General features: G+C 40.5%; 1 protein-coding gene across 1 annotated transcript in view; it reads right to left on the bottom strand.

Annotated features, from left to right (window-relative positions):
- Positions 1-20,297, bottom strand: part of BRWD3 (bromodomain and WD repeat domain containing 3) — a 96,588-nt gene that overhangs the window by 56,295 nt on the left and 19,996 nt on the right. Inside the window, exons 7-16 of the mRNA XM_070759784.1 lie at positions 18,444-18,604; positions 16,879-17,100; positions 16,443-16,543; positions 14,183-14,253; positions 11,947-12,047; positions 9,472-9,512; positions 4,937-5,041; positions 2,662-2,815; positions 2,114-2,248; positions 517-645 (exon numbers count right to left, since the gene is read on the bottom strand). Coding sequence (XP_070615885.1) covers positions 517-645; positions 2,114-2,248; positions 2,662-2,815; positions 4,937-5,041; positions 9,472-9,512; positions 11,947-12,047; positions 14,183-14,253; positions 16,443-16,543; positions 16,879-17,100; positions 18,444-18,604 — 1,220 coding nt within the window. The remainder of the gene's footprint in view (positions 1-516; positions 646-2,113; positions 2,249-2,661; positions 2,816-4,936; positions 5,042-9,471; positions 9,513-11,946; positions 12,048-14,182; positions 14,254-16,442; positions 16,544-16,878; positions 17,101-18,443; positions 18,605-20,297) is intronic.

The following is a 20,297-nucleotide window of genomic DNA, read 5'->3' as shown; positions in this document are numbered from 1 at the left end:
ATTAGATTTGTAGGGCACGTTTTCCTTTAAGTATTTTTTTGTTGTTGTTGTAATAAAATTTAATTAAAAAAATATTGTTTTAATTTTTTTTAAATTAGATTTGTATGCCGCCCCTCTCCGAAGACTCGGGGCGGCTCACAACAATAATAAAAACAATATTCCAGCGAAAACAAATCTAATATTAAAAAGCACATAAAACCCTATCATATTTTTAAAAAGCAAACAACATATACATACCCAAACATAAATATAAAAAAGCCTGGGGGGAAAGGTGTCTCAACTCCCCCATGCCTGGTGGTATAGATGGGTCTTGAGTAATTTACGAAAGATAAGGAGTGTGGGGGCAGTTCTAATCTCCGGGGGGAGTTGATTCCAGAGGGCCAGGGCTGCCACAGAGAAGGCTCTTTGCCTGGGGCCCGCCAAACGACATTGTTTGGTCGATGGGACCTGGAGAAGGCCAACTCTGTGCACATGGTAAATTGCTCCAGTGCAAATAAGAGCTCTAGTACTACTCACCTTTTCAAAGTATTTATTGCACCCAAATCCGAAGAGTAAGAGGTGTCCGTGTGAATCTGTGCAAGCAAAATGCTGACCATCTGGTGAGAATTTGCAGTCAAACACAGCACCGTGACCCTGGCCCTCGATCTGTTAAAAATTAAAAATTAAAAGAGAGAGGAGGGAAGAGAACGACACCATGTTTACAACCATTTGAAAATGTTTCGTTTTTCCAACCAAGGCCCTCAATGAGGTCTACTGGACTTGCTCACTTTCAAAAAAAAGTGTGAGTTCCCTCACTTAGGTGAGTAGCCATGTGCAACTGAGAAATAAAGGCAGGACCTGTTGTGGCTCGCCAGAAGAGCTGGGAGTAGATTTGGACAGTGAGGAGGTTTGGGGGGAACATGGGCCAGTCCTGGAGTCTGGGGAAGGCCCTGACGAGTGCTCTGCATCGGAGGCAGAGAGGGGGCCAGGGCTGTCTAACAGTTATCAGATGCCTTTGGAGTCAGACATCAGTGAGGCAGACAATCAGCTGGAGCCTGTTCCCAGTGTGCACATGTGCAGAGTTGCCAGACAAAGATCACAGGTGAATGATGAATGGCTTCTCCCACAGGGAATTAAAGAAAGGAGAAGGGAGTTTGCAGGAGACAACTAGAAACAGAAACATAGAAGATTGACAGCAGAAAAAGACCTCCTGGTCCATCTAGTCTGCCCTTATACTATTTCCTGCATTTTATCTTAGGATGGATCTATGTTTATCCCAGGCATGTTTAAATTCAGTGACTGTGGATTTTCCAACCACGTATACTGGAAGTTTGTTCCAAGGATCTACTACTCTTTCAGTGAAATAATATTTTCTCATGTTGCTTTTGATCTTTCCCCCAACTAACTTCAGATTGTGTCCCCTTGTTCTTGTGTTCACTTTCCTATTAAAAACACTTCCCTCCTTATTTAACCCTTTAACATATTTAAATGTTTCAATCATGTCCCCCCCTTTTCCTTCTGTCCTCCAGCCTATACAGATTGAGTTCATGAAGTCTTTCCTGATACGTTTTATGCTTAAGACCTTCCACCATTCTTGTAGCCCATCTTTGGACCCGTTCAATTTTATCCATATCTTTTTGTAGGTGAGGTCTCCAGAACTGAACACAGTATTCCAAATGGGGTCTCACCAGCACTCTATACAGCGGGATCACAATCTCCCTCTTCCTGCTTGTTATACCTTTAGCTATGCAGCCAAGCATTCTACTTTCTTTCCCTACAGCCTGACCACACTGTTCACCCATTTTGAGACTGTCGGAAATCACTACCCCTAAATCCTTTAGTTCGCTTAATTGGTTTGTTACTCTCAGAGACTCTTTGCCAAATTTTAAAGATATCGGCAGCTCTCCAAGCTAGGTAAGGTCTCTGTAAATTTACCCTTGAAAGACTTTGCTGGGTGTGAATGAGAAGAATTCACAGTAACTTAATAAAAAAGGGTTTTTTGTCAGCAGAAGGAATCTGCTTTGTGGTTTGGGGAATGCCTAGGTCAGAATATGACCCAGACGTTCATGTAATTCTCTCCACTGGTGAAAAAGCGACCAGTGGCTTTGCAGATACGTCCTGTGCCAGGTCTTACCATGTTGAAGTAATTGCGAATTTTTGTTCCTTTCTCAAGGTCCCAAATGAAAATGTTCCCATCGTGGCCCGCAGACAGCATGATCCTTTGGTCAAACGGGTGAGCCTCTAAAACAAAGACTTCATCATCGTGACCCTGTAACGAAGGCAAAGATAAAAGTAAAAAACACAGATAATCTTCGACCAACAACAGTTCATTTAGTGACCCTTCAAAGTTACAACAGCGGAGGGAAAAAAGGTACTTGGGGCCATTTTTCAGAGTTACAACCCTTCCACCAGCATCCCTGTGGTCACGTGATCAAAATTCAGATTCTTGGCAATTGACTCAAATTTACAACGGTTGCAGGGTACCAAGATCATGTGATCGCTTTTTGCAAAGCAAAAAGTCAAAGGGAAAAGCCACTTAATAACCGTATTACTAATTTATTACAACTGGGGTTTCAAAGTCTGACATGCCTACAGAACTTTAAAATGTTGATCTCTGTAACAAGCCAACTTGGGTAGTTTTGTCAGCCAATAAGGACCGGGTATTTTTTTTAAAAAACTTACAGATAAAGTATGGAGAAGCTGCCCGGTAGAAGAATTCCAGACTTTCAGAAGAAAGTTGTTCACTGCTGTAATAACAGTGGCATCATATCGATCCCAGGCTACCATAGTCACCTTCAGCTTCGACACTTTGTCTTCTCCAGACAGGACATTGTTCCTGGGGAAATTAAAGCAACAACAGTAAAGCAAAGGGAAAATATCCATAATGACAAATTCATCAATACTGAACTTAAATACATGGATGGATGGATGGATGGATGGATGGATGGATGGATGGATGGATAGATAGATAGATAGATAGATAGATAGATAGATAGATAGATAGATAGATAGATAGATAGATAGATAGATAGAGCTAAAAAAATAAAGGGAACACTCAAAGAACACATCCTAGATCTGATTGAATGAAATATTCTCTTTGATTACTTTGTTCTGTACAAAGTTGAATGTGCACAACAGCATGTGAAATTGATTGTCCATCAGTGTTGCTTCCCAAGTGGACACTTTGATTTCACAGAAGTTTGGTTTCCTTGGATTTATATTGTGTTGTTTACATGTTCCCTTAATTTTTTTGAGCATTGTATAAAACAAAATGCCACTCATGCATCCTCACAATATCTCCAGAACTGTAAAAGCTACAAACTTGAAATTTGCCACTTGGCTTCTAGGTGGCTTCACTAAGAAAGGATTTTTCAAAACCACTATCAGAACGTTAGTATTTCTTACATTATTATTAATGTGCTCTAGTGCTAAGGAGTTCTACTACCTCTCCCCACCTGAAAATAAATCTGTTCCAAATGCAAAACACAAGCGGAGAAGTTTCACTTTCACTCTCACAGCAGCAAACAGCTTTACTACAGAACACTTCAGCTAAGCCAGCAAGGCTAAGGGAGGGAAGGGGAGAGGAGAGGCCCGTCAATTTATCACACCCGATCACATAGTTTCACAGGTATTGAGTTAGTAGAAAGAAACATTTGCAGTTCAGGGTTGACCCAGTGGGCTCCTTTGGTACTCTCTGAGATTGGTTTTCTTGAAGACACTTCATTACCAAACTAGGTAATATCATGAGTGCTAGAACAAAATGGGACTTGCTCTTATTTTTTAAATACTAGTGACTTGTCCCATCATAGAACTAAGACGCCTTAAACAAGATCTAAGTATTTCCCACAAGATCATATGCTGTAACGTCCTGCCTGTCGGCGACAACTTCAGCTTCAACCACAACAACACAAGAGCACACAACAGATTTAAACTTAATATTAACCACTCCAAACTTGACTGTAAAAAATATGACTTCAGTAACCGAGTTGTCGAAGCGTGGAACTCATTACCGGACTCCAAAGTGTCATTCCCAAACCCCCAACACTTTACCCTTAGATTATCTACGGTTGACCTATCCAGATTCCTAAGAGGTCAGTAAGGGGCGAGTACAAGTGCACTAGAGTGCCTTCCGTCCCCTGTCCTATTGCTCTCCTATATCTCCTGTACCTTTCTTCTATTCCTATATCTCTTCTTCTATTCTTTCATTGATATGTTCTATTACTATATCTTCTTTTCTATTATTTCTTAGATATATTTTACTATGAGTACCTCCTCTATAACCTTCATCATGTATTTTACTAAGTGTATATAGATATATACCCACCAAAACCCACATTGTGTATTGGACAAAATAAATAAATAAAATTATTCTTGGCCATTTCTTGATTTGACTGTTGTTTAGTGTTCAATTATTTGTCTGCATTTGTCCCTGATTGGGATATGGCTGCACGAATCCCAGCGACCAGTTAGGTCCCACAGAGTGGGTCTTCTCCGGGTCCCGTCAACCAAACAATGCCGCTTGGAGGGACCCAGGGGAAGAGCCTTCTCTGTGGCGGCCCCGGCCCTCTGGAACCAACTCCCCCCAGAAATTAGAATTGCCTCCACCCTCCTTGCCTTTCGTAAGCTACTTAAAACCCACCTCTGTCGCCAGGCATGGGGGAATTGAGATACTCTTTCCCCCTGGGCCTTTACAATTTTATGCAAGGTATGTCTGTATTTATGTTTGGTTTTTATATTAATGGGTTTTTAATCGTTTTTAGTATTGGATTATTGTTGTACGCTGTCTTATTGTTGCTGGGAGCCGCCCCGAGTCTCCGGAGAGGGGCGGCATACAAATCCAATCCAATCAATCAATCAATCAATCAATCAATCAATCTTTGATCGTTGGTCTAATATTAATCTTGGCTTTAATCTCTGCTCGGCAAAAACAAAAGCTTTAGATTTTATTTTTTTTTACCCAGTCATTTTAGTGGCCATATCCAGGACTATGTTCTTCCATTCTTGCTGCTGGTATTGCCAAATTCGGGCTGTTCCATCTCTGCTTCCACTGACAAATCGTAGCCTGCATTTAAAAGTTAAAAGAACAATTACTCCATGTTGCTTGGATCAGGCCCTGCTTTATCTGCATCCATTTAAAGCCCCCATCATTTTCTTTCTTTTTTTAAAAAAAGATGCATTTTCATCATACATACTTCCTTAGTAAACAGTGTACTGTCTGGGTCAATTTAGCTATACATAATTATCATCATCATCATCATAATATTTGCGTGTTTATAATGATATTATTCCAATTTCTCATTTCTAGCTATATTATCTAACAATTAATAAAACAACTATGCTGGTTGGACAATTCCCCAAAGTCTTAAAGTTGCCAAGTTTGAAGATCTCTGGCCTACCGAATAATCTTTCCATCAGTCTTCAATACAAACAAATATCAAAGAACGTTTGCTTGTGTAGCTGGAAACCAGCCACAATTTGTGGGGGTTTTTTAGGGCTGCAATGTATATCAGAAAAATTGAGGTCAAAAGAAGAAAGCGGTGGCAGAGAACGAGGTGGCTGGATGGAGTCACTGAAGCAGTTGGCGTGAGCCTAAATGGGGGATAGGAGAGGAGAGGAAGACCTGGAGAAACGTTGTCCATGGGGTCGCGATGGGTTGGATATGACTTTGCAATTGACGACAACAAAGAAACATAGAAGACTGACAGCAGAAAAAGACCTCATGATCCATCTAGTCTGCCCTTATACTATTTCCTGTATTTTATCTTAGGATGGATCTATGTTTATCCCAGGCATGTTCAAATTCAGTTACTGTGGATTTATCTACCACGTCTGCTGGAAGCTTGTTCCAAGGATCTACTACTCTTTCGGTAAAATAATATTTTCTCATGTTGCTTTTGATCTTTCCCCCAACTAACTTCAGATTGTGTCCCCTTGTTCTTGTGTTCACTTTCCTATTAAAAACACTTCCCTCCTGAACCTTATTTAACCCTTGAACATATTTAAATGTCCTGCAGACTATACAGATTGAGTTCATTAAGTCTTTCCTGATACGTTTTATGCTTAAGACCTTCCACCATTCTTGTAGCCCGTCTTTGGACCCGTTCCATTTTGTCAATATCTTTTTGTAGGTGAGGTCTCCAAAAGTGAACACAGTATTCCAAAGATAATGTTTGTTTGTTTGTTTACTTACTTACTTATTTATTTATTTAGAGTTTAAAGGGACCCTGAAGGTCATCAAGTCCAACCCCCTGCTCAAACAGGAAATCCTAAACCTCCCCAGCCAGATGGCAGTCCAATCTCCTTTTGAAAATGTCCAGAGTTGGGGCCTTCACAATCTCCACTGGCAGACTATTCCACAGGTTGATCTCTCTATTATATATCTATCAATATACTGTATATATAAATATTGATAGATATATGATATATATCTATCAATATATATATAAATCACCAGAGGATTGCAGCAGCCAGCAACATCTGAAATTTCTTAAAAGCTGGATGTTTTACATGGATCTGGTCTGCTCAGCCCCAGTAGAGTTTGCACCCAGACTAACATCTTCCTGCCCCAAGCCACCTCTGTGTATGTTCTTTGGCTGGGACCTCTGGTTATCTTTGTAGATACCTCTTTTAGGTGTTAAGGGAAGAAGATTCTACAAATAAGAGTACAGATATTTGTCGACTTTACAATCATTTCTTTAGCACGCATTTGAAGTTATGACGGCACCAAAAAAAGTGACTCATGACCCATTCCTGCATTTTATGATTGTTGTAGCTTCCCCAAGATCGTGAGATCATGATTTAGATACTTGGCCGTTTGTGACATTTTCAGCTGGCTTTCAACGAAGTCAGTGAAGTTGGCAGGGAAGGTTGCAAGTCATTCTCACATGATGTCTTTCTTCATAGCATTTTGCAATAGCATTTAGACTTATATACCGCTTCACAGCCCTCTCTAAGTGGTTTACAGAGAGTAAGCATATTGCCCCCAATAATCAGGGTCCTCATTTTACCGACATTATGTCTTTCTTCATAGCATTTAGCAATAGCATTTAGACTTATACACCGCTTCACATTGCTTTTTACAGCCCCTCTCTAAGTGGTTTACAGAGAGTTAAGCTTATTGCCCCCAACAATCAGGGTCCTCATTTTACCGACCTTGGAAGGATGGAAGGCTGAGTCAACCTTAAGCCAATTGAGATTCGATCTGCCAAACTGCTGGCAGCTGGTGATCAGCAGAAGTAGCTTGCAGTACTGCACTCTAACCACTGCACCACCGAGGCTCTTGACCGCAGTGACCTGCTTAACCGTCATGTTAAAAATTCATCAAATCACTTTGATGGTCGTGCAAAATGTCACTTAAAAAATCCACACCGCCTAACAATGAATTTTCTGTCCCAACAGTAGTTGTATGTATTTCTCAGTTATGGGAAATATGTCCCTTCCACAGTTAACCTCCTTTTGATCACTAGCTATACTATTATTCTTGTTATATAGATTACACAGGCTATTTTACAGCCGTTATTTAGTTAAAGCATCCACATATTATGAGTATACTGGCTGGAAATTCCAGAAAACTGCAAGATGGGGTTAGAAATGTAACAGAAACAAAAAGAGAGGTGGGGTGATGGAGAGAGGGAGGCAGGTGAGGGAGGCAGGGGGAGGAAGGGAGGGAGAAAGGGAGAGTGGGAGGGAAAAAGGAAGTTGGAGAGATGAAGAGAGGGAGACAGGGGAGGGAGGGAGGGTGGGGGGAAGAGAGAGAGAGAGAGAGACTTCATGCAATTGAGATTCCCTTTCCCCCTAGGCCTTTACAATTTTATGCATGGTATGTCTGTATGTATGTTTGGTTTTTTATATTAATGGGTTTTTAATCATTTTTAGTATTGGATTATTATTGTACGCTGTTTTGTGATTGCTGTTAGCCGCCCCGAGTCTTCGGAGAGGGGCGGCATATAAATGGATGGATGGATGGATGGATGGATGGATGGATGAATGAATGAATGAATGAATGAATGAATGAATGAATGAATGAATGAATAAATAAATAAATAAATAACTACTATACATACTATAAAATTAAGGATGAGAAGCTACTAACTTACTAAACTACATTTTAATTTTATTTATTTATTTATTTTATTACATTTATATGCCGCCCAACTCCCAAAGGACTCCGGGTGGCTTAACAACAGAATAAAATATTTAAAACGTCTTAATCATTAAAAAACTTTAAAACCCATACATATCATTCCATGGTTGGATTGCGTCGATGACAACCGCAAAATCAACAAGACCCAGGCCTGCCGGAAAAGCCAGGTCTTAACTGCTTTTCGGAAGGCCAATAGGGTGGGGGCAGCACTGAATTCCGGAGATAACTGGTTCCAGAGAACCGGGGCAGCCACGGGTTACTGGAAGTTGTGTGGTAGAAGGCGGTCTTGAAGATAACCTGGCCCTAAGCCAAGCTTTCCCAAATATGCCCATGTCACATCAACACTCTGCAGTCTGCATTGGTTGTCGATCAGTTTCCGGTCACAATTCAAAGTGTTGGTTATGACCCATAAAGCCCTTCATGGCACCGGACCAGATTATCTCAGGGGCCGCCTTCTGCCGCACGAATCCCAGCGACTGGGTCTTCTCCGGGTCCCGTCAACTAAACAATGTCGCTGGGCGGGACCCAGGGGAAGAGCCTTCTCTGTGGCGGCCCCGGCCCTCTGGAACCAACTCCCCCCAGAGATTAGAATTGCCCCCACCCTCCTTGCCTTTCGTAAGCTTCTTAAAACCCACCTCTACCGCCAGGCATGGGGGAATTGAGATACTCTTTCCCCCTAGGCCTTTACAATTTTATGCATGGTATGTCTGTATGTATGTTTGGTTTTATAATAATGGGTTTTTAACTGTTTTTAGTATTGGATTATTATTATATGCTGTTTTATTATTGTTGTTAGCCGCCCCGAGTTTGCGGAGAGGGGCGGCATACAAATCTAATAAATAAATACATGTATGTATGTATGTATGTATGAATGAATGAATGAATGAATGAATGAATGAATGAATGAATGAATGAATGAATGAATGAATAAATAAATGTAGTGCTTTGGAGGTAATGACCAATATCTTGAATTGTGCCCGGAGACCAATAGGGAGCCAGTGCAGCTAGTGGAGGATTGGTGTAATGTGGGTGTATCTAGGTGTACCTACAACAGCTCGTGCAACTGCATTCTGGACCAGTTGTAGTCTCCTGAGCTCCATGTACAGCAAGTTAAATAATTTAGGGATTATTTAACAGCTCATGCACTTAATGAGTGTTGGTTGTTTAATATTTATAGAACACGTTAGGTATTACAAACGGTAGGGAGAATATATATATATACCATCAAAAGTTTAGAACTGGACCTTCCAGTTGTTTCTGCGTCTTGATCACTCTCTTAAGTTTCTTTTTGAATAAAGCATTTGAGAAAAACAGCATTCTAGTGGGAGATCATCTGAAGAAATCCTTACCTGTCTCCGTTGTTGCAAAACTGAATAGCAACGACCTTGTCCTTTAGAATAATAAAACAATAGTTGTAATTAACGTCTTTGTTTCAGTCAACTGTTCAATGTTTCTTCCCTTTGCTCCATTCCTCCCTCAAGTATTTCTCACAGTTGATGCAACCCAATTATGATGAGTATCCTGAACTGCATTAGGCCTGCTAGCTGCAAAAACCAGTAAAGATATGTGGCAAGACTTCCAAGCAAGTTTCTTTATTGTTCCACACCTATAGACAGAATCTTGCCAAATTGAAGCAGACTATTAGCTCAGTGTTTCCCAACCTTGGCAACTTGAAGATATTTGGACTTCAACTCCCAGAATTCCCCAGCCAGCATTTGCTGTCTGGGGAATTCTGGGAGTTGAAGTCCAAAAATCTTCCAAGTTGCCAAGGTTGGGAAACATTGGATTAGCTACATCAAGCACATGTTCTAGGAACCTTCAGGGAGGAGCTGTCTTTCTTTCATACAAACAAACTATCTACTGTAAACCAAGCTGCCTCTTGCTCTAGGGGTGTCAAACTCAATTTGATTGAGGGCTTCACATCAGGGTTGTGTTTTATCTTGGGTTTCCGGGCTCGACAGTTGGCTTAAACCCCACCCCCCACCCCCAAATTTTGGGATCTGAATTCCAAGTACAGTGATACCTCGTCTTACAAACGCCTTGTCATACAAACTTTTCGACATAAAAACCCGGGGTTTAAGATTTTTTTGCCTCTTCGTACAAACTATTTTCACCTTACTTGCTGGGATGCCCCCGCCTCCAGACTTCCGTTGTCAGCGAAGCACCCTTTTTTGTGCTGCTGGGATTCCCCTGAGGCTCCCCTCCATGGGAAACCCCACCTCTGGACTTCTGTGTTTTTGTGATGCTGCAGGGGAATCCCAGCAGGGGAATCCCAACAGCTCAAAAATGGGTGCTTCGCTGGCAACGGAAGTCTGGAGGTGGGGTTTCCCAGCAAGGGGACCCTCAGTGAAATCACAGCATCACAAAAACACAGAGGTCCAGAGGTGGGGTTTCGAGGACTTTGGTGTTTTTGCGATGCTGCGATTTCACTGATGCTCCCTTCGCTGGGAAACCCCACCTCCGGACATCCGTTGCCTGCGAAGTGCTCATTTTTGCGATGCTGGGATTCCCCTGCTGGGATTCCCTTGCAGCACTGCAAAAACACAGAAGTCCAGAGGTGGGGTTTCCCATGGAGGGGAGCGGCTGGCAAAAGGGGTAAATTTTGGGCTTGCACGCATTAATTGCTTTTCTATTGATTCCTATGGGAAACATTGTTTCGTCTTGCAAACTTTTCACCTTAAGAACCTCATCCCGGAACCAATTAAGTTTGTAAGACAAGGTATTGGAAGAATGTCCAGATCAGAGTTTGACACTTTTTTCTCCCAGCCCTTCATGAATCCCAGTGGCTGATAAGGTCCCACAGAGTTGGCCTTCTCCGGGTCCCGTCGACTAAACAATGTCGTCTGGTGGGCCCCAGGGTAAGAGCCTTCTCTGTGGTGGCCCCAGCCCTCTGGAATCAACTCCCCCCGGAGATTAGAACTGCCCCCACCCTCCTTGCCTTTCAAAAATATTTACTGACCCCTCGCATCCTGGACATAAACTGTTTCAACTCCTACCCTCAAAATGTCGCTACACAGCACTGCACACCAAGACAATTAGACACAAGAACAGTTTTTTCCCGAACACCATCTCTCTACTAAACAAATAATTCCCTCAACACTGTCAGACTTTTTACAAACTATTTCCTAAGTCTGCACTACTATTAATCTTCTCATCATTCCCATCACTCATCTCCTTCCAGAAATCACTGCATGACTGTAACCTTGTTGCTTGTATTCTTACAATTTATATTGACTGGTTCCTAATAGGATTTGATTGCTTATATGTGCCTGGACTATCATTAAGTGTTGTACATTATGATTCCCATCGTTCCCATTATACATCTCCTTCCACAAATGACTGTATGACTGTTGCTTGTATTCTTACAATTTATATTGACTGGTTCCTAATAGGATTTGACTGCTTATATGTGCCTGGACTATCATTGTGTTGTACATTATGATTCTTGACAAATGTATCTTTTCTTTTATGTATACTGAGAGCATGTGCACCAAGACAAATTCCTTGTGTGTCCAATCATACTTGCCCAATAAAATTCTATTCTATTCTATTCTACTCTATTGTATTCATCTTTTTTTAATAACCCATGAGCATTCATTCTCTGAAGAAGCTTGACACATGCCTTGGTAAGCAAATACTCTATTTTTAATAGGAAAAGGTTTCCTATTAGATTTCCAAAAGAACCAGGGAAATTGCCTCTTCTAACTAGGAAAAATGTAGGCTACCCAAGAGTGTGTTTGGGGGCATCTCTCATACACAATACCAAAATCTTCTCTTCAAATTGAATGACTAAGTCCAAGTTTCTCCTGGGATTTAATCCTTACCATATGAGATTCCAGCTCTGCTATTTTTTCTGGAGATTCAGAACCCAGATAATATATTCGGATCACATGGTCTGTACTTCCTGTCGCAATAAACATGCCACCTTAAAAAAAAGCATCAAAAGAAAAAGAGAAATGGAAAGTTATCTTTAATATTTCATTTCGGAGCAGTTCACACTGTCCTGCCAGATTTCACATTAAGTTTTTCAAAGGAGCAACACATTCGATGAATTTTAAGCATTCTGTACACTGCTCTAAAAAAATTTCCCTAAAATTACTGTATCATTATTGCAATTTGAGAAAACTGGGTTAGAAACGTAACCAATCAGCCTAGAATGTTACTGCCATGGAACTAAGAAAAGCCACCTGCATATTTCATTAATTTGTTTTCGAAAAGGGAAATAACAAAAGAATGTATTATAGCAATTGTTTTCCTTTAGGAGCATTCAAGGATGAAGATCCTTCTAAGATAGTTTTGCATGTAAAGTAAATTGTTAGCAAAACCGGTTTGTTCCAAGGCTGAATATAAATGTAATGGTGGTTTATTTGACCACAAGCTACAGTTTCTGTGTATAAATGTACAAAACTTACATGGTCAAAAAATTTAACCACAGAGCAGCCAGTGCAAGACTAAGAATCAAAAAAATGTGTTTTATTTATTTATAAAATGTATTGGCTGCCCAACGTACCACAGGGTAACTCTAGGTAGCTAACAATTACATATACAGTGTTCCCTCGATTTCCGCGGGGGATGCGTTCCGAGACCGCCCGTGAAAGTCGAATTTCCTCGAAGTAGAGATGCGGAAGTAAATACACCATTTTTGGCTATGGACAGTATCGCAAGCCATCCCTTAACACTTTAAACCCCTAAATTACCATTTCCCATTGCCTTAACAACCATTTACTCACCATTATTACTGGTACTCACCATTGAATAAGACACTTAGTGATCCTGATATTTATAAACATGATTATTTATTAACAATAATTATTTGTTTTGTTATTTATTTGCAAAAATTATTAGTTTGGCGATGACATATGATGTCATCGGGTGGGAAAAACAGTGGTACAGGAAAAAAAACGCGAAGTATTTTTTAATTAATATTTTTTGAAAAACTGTGGTATAGGCTATTCGCGAAGTTTGAACCCGCGAAAATCGAGGGAACACTGTACAGTTGAAACATAAAGAGTTAAAATCAGACATTAAAACCTAGGATACACGAGGAGGTTGGGGTTGGAGTGAGGGGGTGGTGGGATATGTTATTACTCAATCAACCACCTCCATCATTGCATTGTTCTCCCACTGGGACCCTAAGCCAACTGGCAAAGCTGTATGTTTAGGCCCTTACGAAAATATTGGAGGGCTAAGACCAACCTCCCATCAAGGAGGGGAAGATATTCCAGAGGGCAGGAGCAACAGCAGAAGAGGCCCTTCTCCTGGAACCCGCCAGCCGGAATAATTAGGCTGACGGGATCCGTAGAATCTCTCTTCTGCCCGCATGAGGAGGTGGGGCAAATCCCAGTGGGCTCAGATGGCACCTCAAGTCACCTGGACCTGAAGGGCTATTTCCAGGGGTGAAGAACCGATAGTGGAAATTTTGAGTAATTTGGAGAACCGGAAAATACCACCTCGAGGTGGCCCCTGAGAGGGGAGGGAATGGAGATTTTGCAGTATCCTCCCCCTGGAGTGAGTTGGGAGTGGGGATTTTGCAGTATCCTTCCCCTGGAGTGGGAATGGAATGGGGATTTTGCAGTATCCTTCTCCAGGAGTGGGAATGGAATGGGGATTTTGGAGTATCCTTCCCCTGGAGTGGGAATGGAATGGGGATTTTGGAGTATCCTTCCCCTGGAGTGGGAATGGAATGGGGATTTTGCAGTATGCTTCCCCTGGAGTGGGGAGGGAATGGGGATTTTGCCACACCCACCAAGCCACACCATACACATCCACCAAGCCACGCCCACAGAACCAGTAGTTTAAAAAAATGGATTTCACCCTGGCTATTTCAGTAAGAGTGCTTTACAGGCATCTATAAATTATTGTCTGCAAACAAAAGTAAATTCATTTCCCAGCACCAAAATGCTTGCTGGATATTTTGGTCAGTGAAGATTGGAAACAATTAGAAAGCTCCCTGTTTATTCCAATGAAAAAAAGGACAACACTATTTTTCATTTTTTTTAAAAAAGACAATTATTCCTAATACAAATTCATACATTCCTATGTGACTTTTATTATACGTACCCGAACTAAAAGAGGAACAAGATATTTGAACACCAGGTCTTGATCTCTCTGTAAATTTCACTGGCCGATCCCTGAAGTTATGAGACAACATTTTAATTACTTTATATTAGTTGATGCAGAGACTAAGCCTTCAATTCTACATTCAATTTCCTGTATCAACAAACCCACTTTGGAGCATCCCTAGATAGTATTGCATTCTAAGTTGGATTCTTTAAGGCAGTGTTTCCCAACCTTGGCAACATGAAGATATCTGGACTTCAAATCCCAGAATTCCACAGCCAGCATTTGCTGGCTGGGGAGTTCTGGGAATTGAAGTCCAAATATCTTCAAGTTGCCAAGTTTGGGAAACACTGCTTTAAGGCATCAAGATTTCATTGTTTTGGGGTGTTTCAAGACTCCAAATAATTAAACTTCAGTGTGAGCCATACATTATCTGATAAGTTCTGTTGAACAGATCTACATTCCAAGAATTTAGCTGGTCTTTTTGTAACTTTTTATATTTTACATCTCATTCTGCCTAACAGTTCAATGTGAGAGAAAAATGAGATTTGAAACTTCCATTTGAACAGGAACCATGACTTCATTGTGGACACCATGCTTTGCAGGGGAATAAAACCCCAAAGCAAATCTTTTTCACCCTTAGTAAGATCCTGCTATGAAGAAATATACAAATGGGATGAAGGCAATCAAGTTCACAGGATTTTAGGGAACAGGACTGAGAAATCTGTCTCAACTCTAAGATCTAATCACTTGGTTCACACGTTGCACTAAACCAGGGTTTCCCAACTTTGGCAACTTTATGTGGACTTCAGCTCCCAGAATTCCCAGCTTGCATGCTGGCATGGGAATTCTGGGAGTTTTAGTCCACCCAACTGAAAATTGCCAAGGTTGAAAAACATTACACTAAACCAGTGGTCCCCAAACTACGGCCCGTGGGCCACATGCGGCCCATTGAGGCCATTTATCCGGCCCGCCGGTGAGTGACAAGAGCACAGGGAAAAGAGAGAGAGAAAGAAAGAAAAAGGAAAGAGAGGGAGGGAAGGAGAAGTGTAGAGGAATGAAGGAGGGAAGGAAGGAAGGAGAAATGGAGGGAACAAGGAAGAAAGGAAGGAAGGAAGAATGAAATGGAGGGACAGAGGAAGGAAGGTCTGTTTTGGGGGGGGGTAATTTTTTTAAATTTTTCTCTCAACACACATTCAAACAACACAGTGTACCATCTAATTTTCCGTGAATAAAATGCAGTATTTTGTTAGTAACTAATATCAAAAAGGTTGCAAAGGGGTTTTTTTCTAATTTTGTCATCCAGTTAGATTCATTTTTTTAAATTAAATTTCCTCCTTAATGTTCCTTCAAAAAGTGCAACACCAATTATATTTCTAATTTATTAACCATTATGAATTTCATATATGAATTTCAGACCTTCTCCCCCCTCTAAATAGTACATTCCCATTTTATTTTTTAGTCCGGCCCTCCAACAGTCCGAGGGACAGTGAACTGGCCCCCTGTGTAAAAAGTTTGGGGACCTCTGCACTAAACCAAAACTCAGACAGATGGCTCAATGCATGTAATGCCAGCCAAAGGATAGAGAGAATTTTCAATTCTGTGTTTTCCATCCAAAAGTACAGACGGAGATAAACTGGATTTTTTTCATTTGCTCAAATCGAGTCGTGCTTTCCATTTCCATATTCTTCCAATTTATCCCAGAAAAATTCTGTATCCTTTAGATTTTAACATCTATATGCCTTAGCCAGCAAATTCAGCAGAAAGTTTTATATGAGTTATAATTAGAAAGATCCAGAAGAATTCAGATTAACAACAATAACAACAACAACAACAACAACAACAACACAGTTGGAACGAACCTTGGAGGTCTTCTAGGCCAACCCCCTGCTAATAAATAAACATCTTCTTAAAAACTTCCAGTGTTGGAGCATTCACAACTTCTGGAGGCAAGCTGTTCCATTGATTAATTGCTCAGGAAATTTCACCTTAGTTCTAAGTTACTTCTCTCCTTGTTTAGTTTCTAAGTTACTTCTCTCCTTCTCTCTCCCATTGCTTCTTGTGCTTTGAAGATTGTTTCTCTGTCTTCATTCTCAACTGATGCTACACTTAATTATAATGCACAGTTGTTTTATCTTGTATCTCTTTTATCGCATCATTCTAGGGATTCAAAAATGCTACTATCCCTCCTGAAATTTATATAGTAATTTTGCTGCTCAGTCGCAAAGGCCAACGTAACAGACCAAATAAAACAACATACTTGAATTTCATTGTGTTTAAATGCCATTGCCAGAAACAAATTGTTCCATCAGCACCAGTAGAAGTGAGGTATCGAGTTGTTCCTTTTCTTGCAGGGGAAAACTAAAAATCAAAAGAACAAAAGTTGTAATAAACAGGCAAAATACTTTCTTCTTATACTTCTGTAAAAATGTAACAGCAGCCATCTGCTATACAAAAAGTTACTGTTTTAATATAGATCATATTCACTTTATATTAAAAAAAACTTTATATTAAAACTTTATATTAAAAAAAAGACAGGTCAGACAAGAATATTCAAAGAGCAAGTGATCTGACAAAGCCAAAAACTCTTTTGAAGATTATTAACCCAGATACAGCAAGGAAATGAGGTTTCTTTCTCACTGTGTAGCAAAAAGTAAAGGCCTGGGAAGAGCAGAGGGAATTCTTCCTTCTCTCACCTGTATGGAAGTAATGGAAGCCGAGTGGCCCAAGAGCACCGCCATTGGTGCACAAGTTCGAAGACACCAGATTCTCACTACCTTGTCACAACTGCCTGCAGCAAGGAGGGTATTCTCATAACTGACAGCCATGTCAGAAATTTCAGCTGAATGTCCACGGAGGGTTGAAAGCAAGCGTCCGTTATCTGTAGCCCAGATTTTCACCAAGCAATCATCGGAACCCTAATATTTCATGCAAAGAAACAAAAACACCAAGAGAATAAAAGAGTCAGAAGGGACTTTGGAGATCTTATAGTCCAACTCCCTGCTCAAGCAGAAAACCCTCAAGCCATTTAGACCATTTCAAACCCCGAAGTCTAACACTCTTTCCCCTAAGACTATACAGTGTTCCCTTGATTTTCGCGGGTTCGAACGTCGCGAAACGGCTATACCACGGTTTTTCAAAAATATACTTTGCGGGTTTTTCCCCTATACCACGGTTTTTCCTGCCCGATGACGTCATATGTCATCGCCAAACTTTTGTCTGCCTTTAATAAATATTTTTTTAAATAAACTTTAATAAATAAACATGGTGAGTAATAATCTAAATGGTTGCTAAGGGAATGGGAAATTGTAATTTAGGGGTTTAAAGTGTTAAGGGAAGGCTTGTGACACTGTTCATAGCCAAAAATAGTGTATTTACTTCCGCATCTCTACTTCGCGGAAATTCGATTTTCGCGGGCGGTCTCGGAACGCATCCCCCGCGAAAATCGAGGGAACACTGTATACCAAAGGTCTTCAAACTTGGCAACTTTAAGACTTGTGGACCAACTCCCAGAATTCTCCGGCCAACTATGTTTAAACTCTATACAGTAGAGTTTCTCAATGTTGGTAACTGCAGCTAACAAATAAATAACGTTTATTTGTAGGATTGAGTATTTGAAACATTTTAATGGAAGTTGCTTTCTGAAGCCAATAATGATAGTCTTATACTTCCCCAATTTCAGCAAACATATTTTACAAATTCAAGATCAGTCCAAGAAGCTATAAAAAATAGCATAGCAAAATTATTCAACTTAATATTAAACTTAATATTAAAATTATTAAACTTAATATTAACCGCTCTAAACTTGACTGTAAAAAATATGACTTCAGTAACCGAGTTGTCGAAGCATGGAACTCATTACCGGACTCCATAGCGTCATCCCCAAACCCTCAACACTTTACCCTTAGATTATCTACAGTTGACCTATCCAGATTCCTAAGAGGTCAGTAAGGGGCGAGTACAAGTGCACTAGAGTGCCTTCCGTCCCCTGTCCTATTGCTCTCCTATATCTCCTATACCTTTCTTCTATTCCTGTATCTCTTCTTCTGTTCTTTCATTGATATGTTCTATTACTATGTCTTCTTTTCTATTATTTCTTAGATATATTTTACTATGAGTATCTCCTCTATAACCTTCATCATGTATTTTACTATGTGTATATAGATATATACCCACTAAAACCCTCATTGTGTATTGGACAAAATAAATAAATAAATAAAAATAAATAAATTATATACTATTTCAGTTCTATTCCACTCACAGTGAAAATTCGTCTCCCCGCACGATCAAATGCTATACAATACACAGATGATAAATGGCCCAGAATTCTCTTGTGCATCTTGATGTGTTGATAAAAAGATACTGGGAACAAATGGCTGAACCGCCCATATCCAGTCAACTGTCTGGCTCCTATTAGGGTCACTGCCAAATGAGAAAAATGCTGTTATCCTCCAGATTATATTTCTCTTTAATCGACCTCATTTTAATGGTCTATTTCTGTCCGGTAGAAGAGAGCATTACCCTAGGTAAGAATTAGCACTGAGTTTAAATACAGTGATGCCTCATGTTACAAACGCCTCGTCATACAAACTTTTCGAGATACAAACCCGGGGTTTAAGATTTTTTTGCCTCTTCTTACAAACTATTTTCACCTTACAAGCCCACCGCTGGGATGCCCCGTCTCTGGACTTCCGTTGCCAGCGAAGCACCCGTTTTTCCCCTCCCAGCAAGGGGAGCCTTAGTGAAATCGCAGCATCGCAAAAACATAGAGGTCCAGAGGTGGGGTTTTGAGGACTTCGGTGTTTTTCTGATGCTGCGATTTCACTGATGCTCCCTTCGCTGGGAAACCCCACCTCTGGACTTCCGTTGCCAGCGAAGCGCTCATATTTGCGATGCTGGGATTCCCCTGCTGGGATTCCCCTGCAGCATTGCAAAAACACAGAAGTCCGGAGGTGGGGTTTCCCATGGAGGGGAGTCTCAGGGGAATCCCAGCAGCACAAAAACGGGCGCTTTGGCTGGCAAAAGGGGTGAATTTGGGGCTTGCACGCATTAATCGCTTTTCCATTGATTCCTATGGGAAACATTGTTTCGTCTTACAAACTTTTCACCTTAAGAACCTCATCCCGGAACCAATTAAGTTTGTAAGACGAGGTATCACTGTATCTGCTCTAGGAACATTTTGGGAAAGAGGTGAGGGGCGGCATACAAATCTAATAAATAATAATAATAATAATAATAATAATAATAATAATAATAATAATGGGGGAAATTTATCTTTGGCAACTTCCAACATGGAACGATCTAAAAATTATTTGCCATTTGCTGAAAAATATTTGGTTTAACAAATGATGGAAGACCAATGGCAGGGTTAATTTAGAACAGAACAGACCAATGACATACAAGCGATTTAGGGAATAATCCAGAGAGAAAAACACGGCTACTGCAGAAACTTCTCTGTGTTTGTCACAGTAATGTTTATTCGCTCAACGACCAGCAAATTCATTGAGCTTGAATTTGGGTATCTAAACTGAAGTTACAATGAAGCACTGTCCTAATTTAATCATTTTGTTCCAGGTTGCATTATTATTATTATTATTATTATTATTATTATTATTATTATTAATTAGATTTGTATGCCGCCCCTCTCCGAAGACTCAGGGCGGCTAACAACAATATAAAAAGACAATGTAAACAAATCTAATATTAAAAGCAATCTAAAAAACCCCAATTTAAAAACCACTTATACATACAAGCATACCATGTATAAATTCTATAAGCCTACGGGGAAGAGAAATTTTAATTCCCCCATGCCTGACGACAGAGGTGGGTTTTAAGGAGCTTGTGAAAGGCAAGGAGGGTGGGGGCAACTCTGATATCGGGGGGAGCTGGTTCCAGAGGGTCGGGGCCGCCACAGAGAAGGCTCCTAAAATTATGATGGTTCCTTTGGCTTAAAATAGCAGCCATGCTTTCGTTATTAGGAGAGGAGAGAAAAAGAAATCCTTTTTACTTTAGCTTTGCAACAGTAGGCTACCATTTCCAAACTGACCCACTGAACATTTGCCTACTGCGGTAAAGGTACCAGGCTAGAAAGCTGGAATCCGTGAGTTCAAGTCCT

Source organism: Erythrolamprus reginae, chromosome 8 (genome assembly GCF_031021105.1).
Source record: "Erythrolamprus reginae isolate rEryReg1 chromosome 8, rEryReg1.hap1, whole genome shotgun sequence".
Classification (NCBI taxonomy): domain Eukaryota; kingdom Metazoa; phylum Chordata; class Lepidosauria; order Squamata; family Dipsadidae; genus Erythrolamprus; species Erythrolamprus reginae.
The sequence above is the reverse complement of the archived record's forward strand: the minus strand, read 5'-3'. Positions and strand labels throughout refer to the sequence as shown.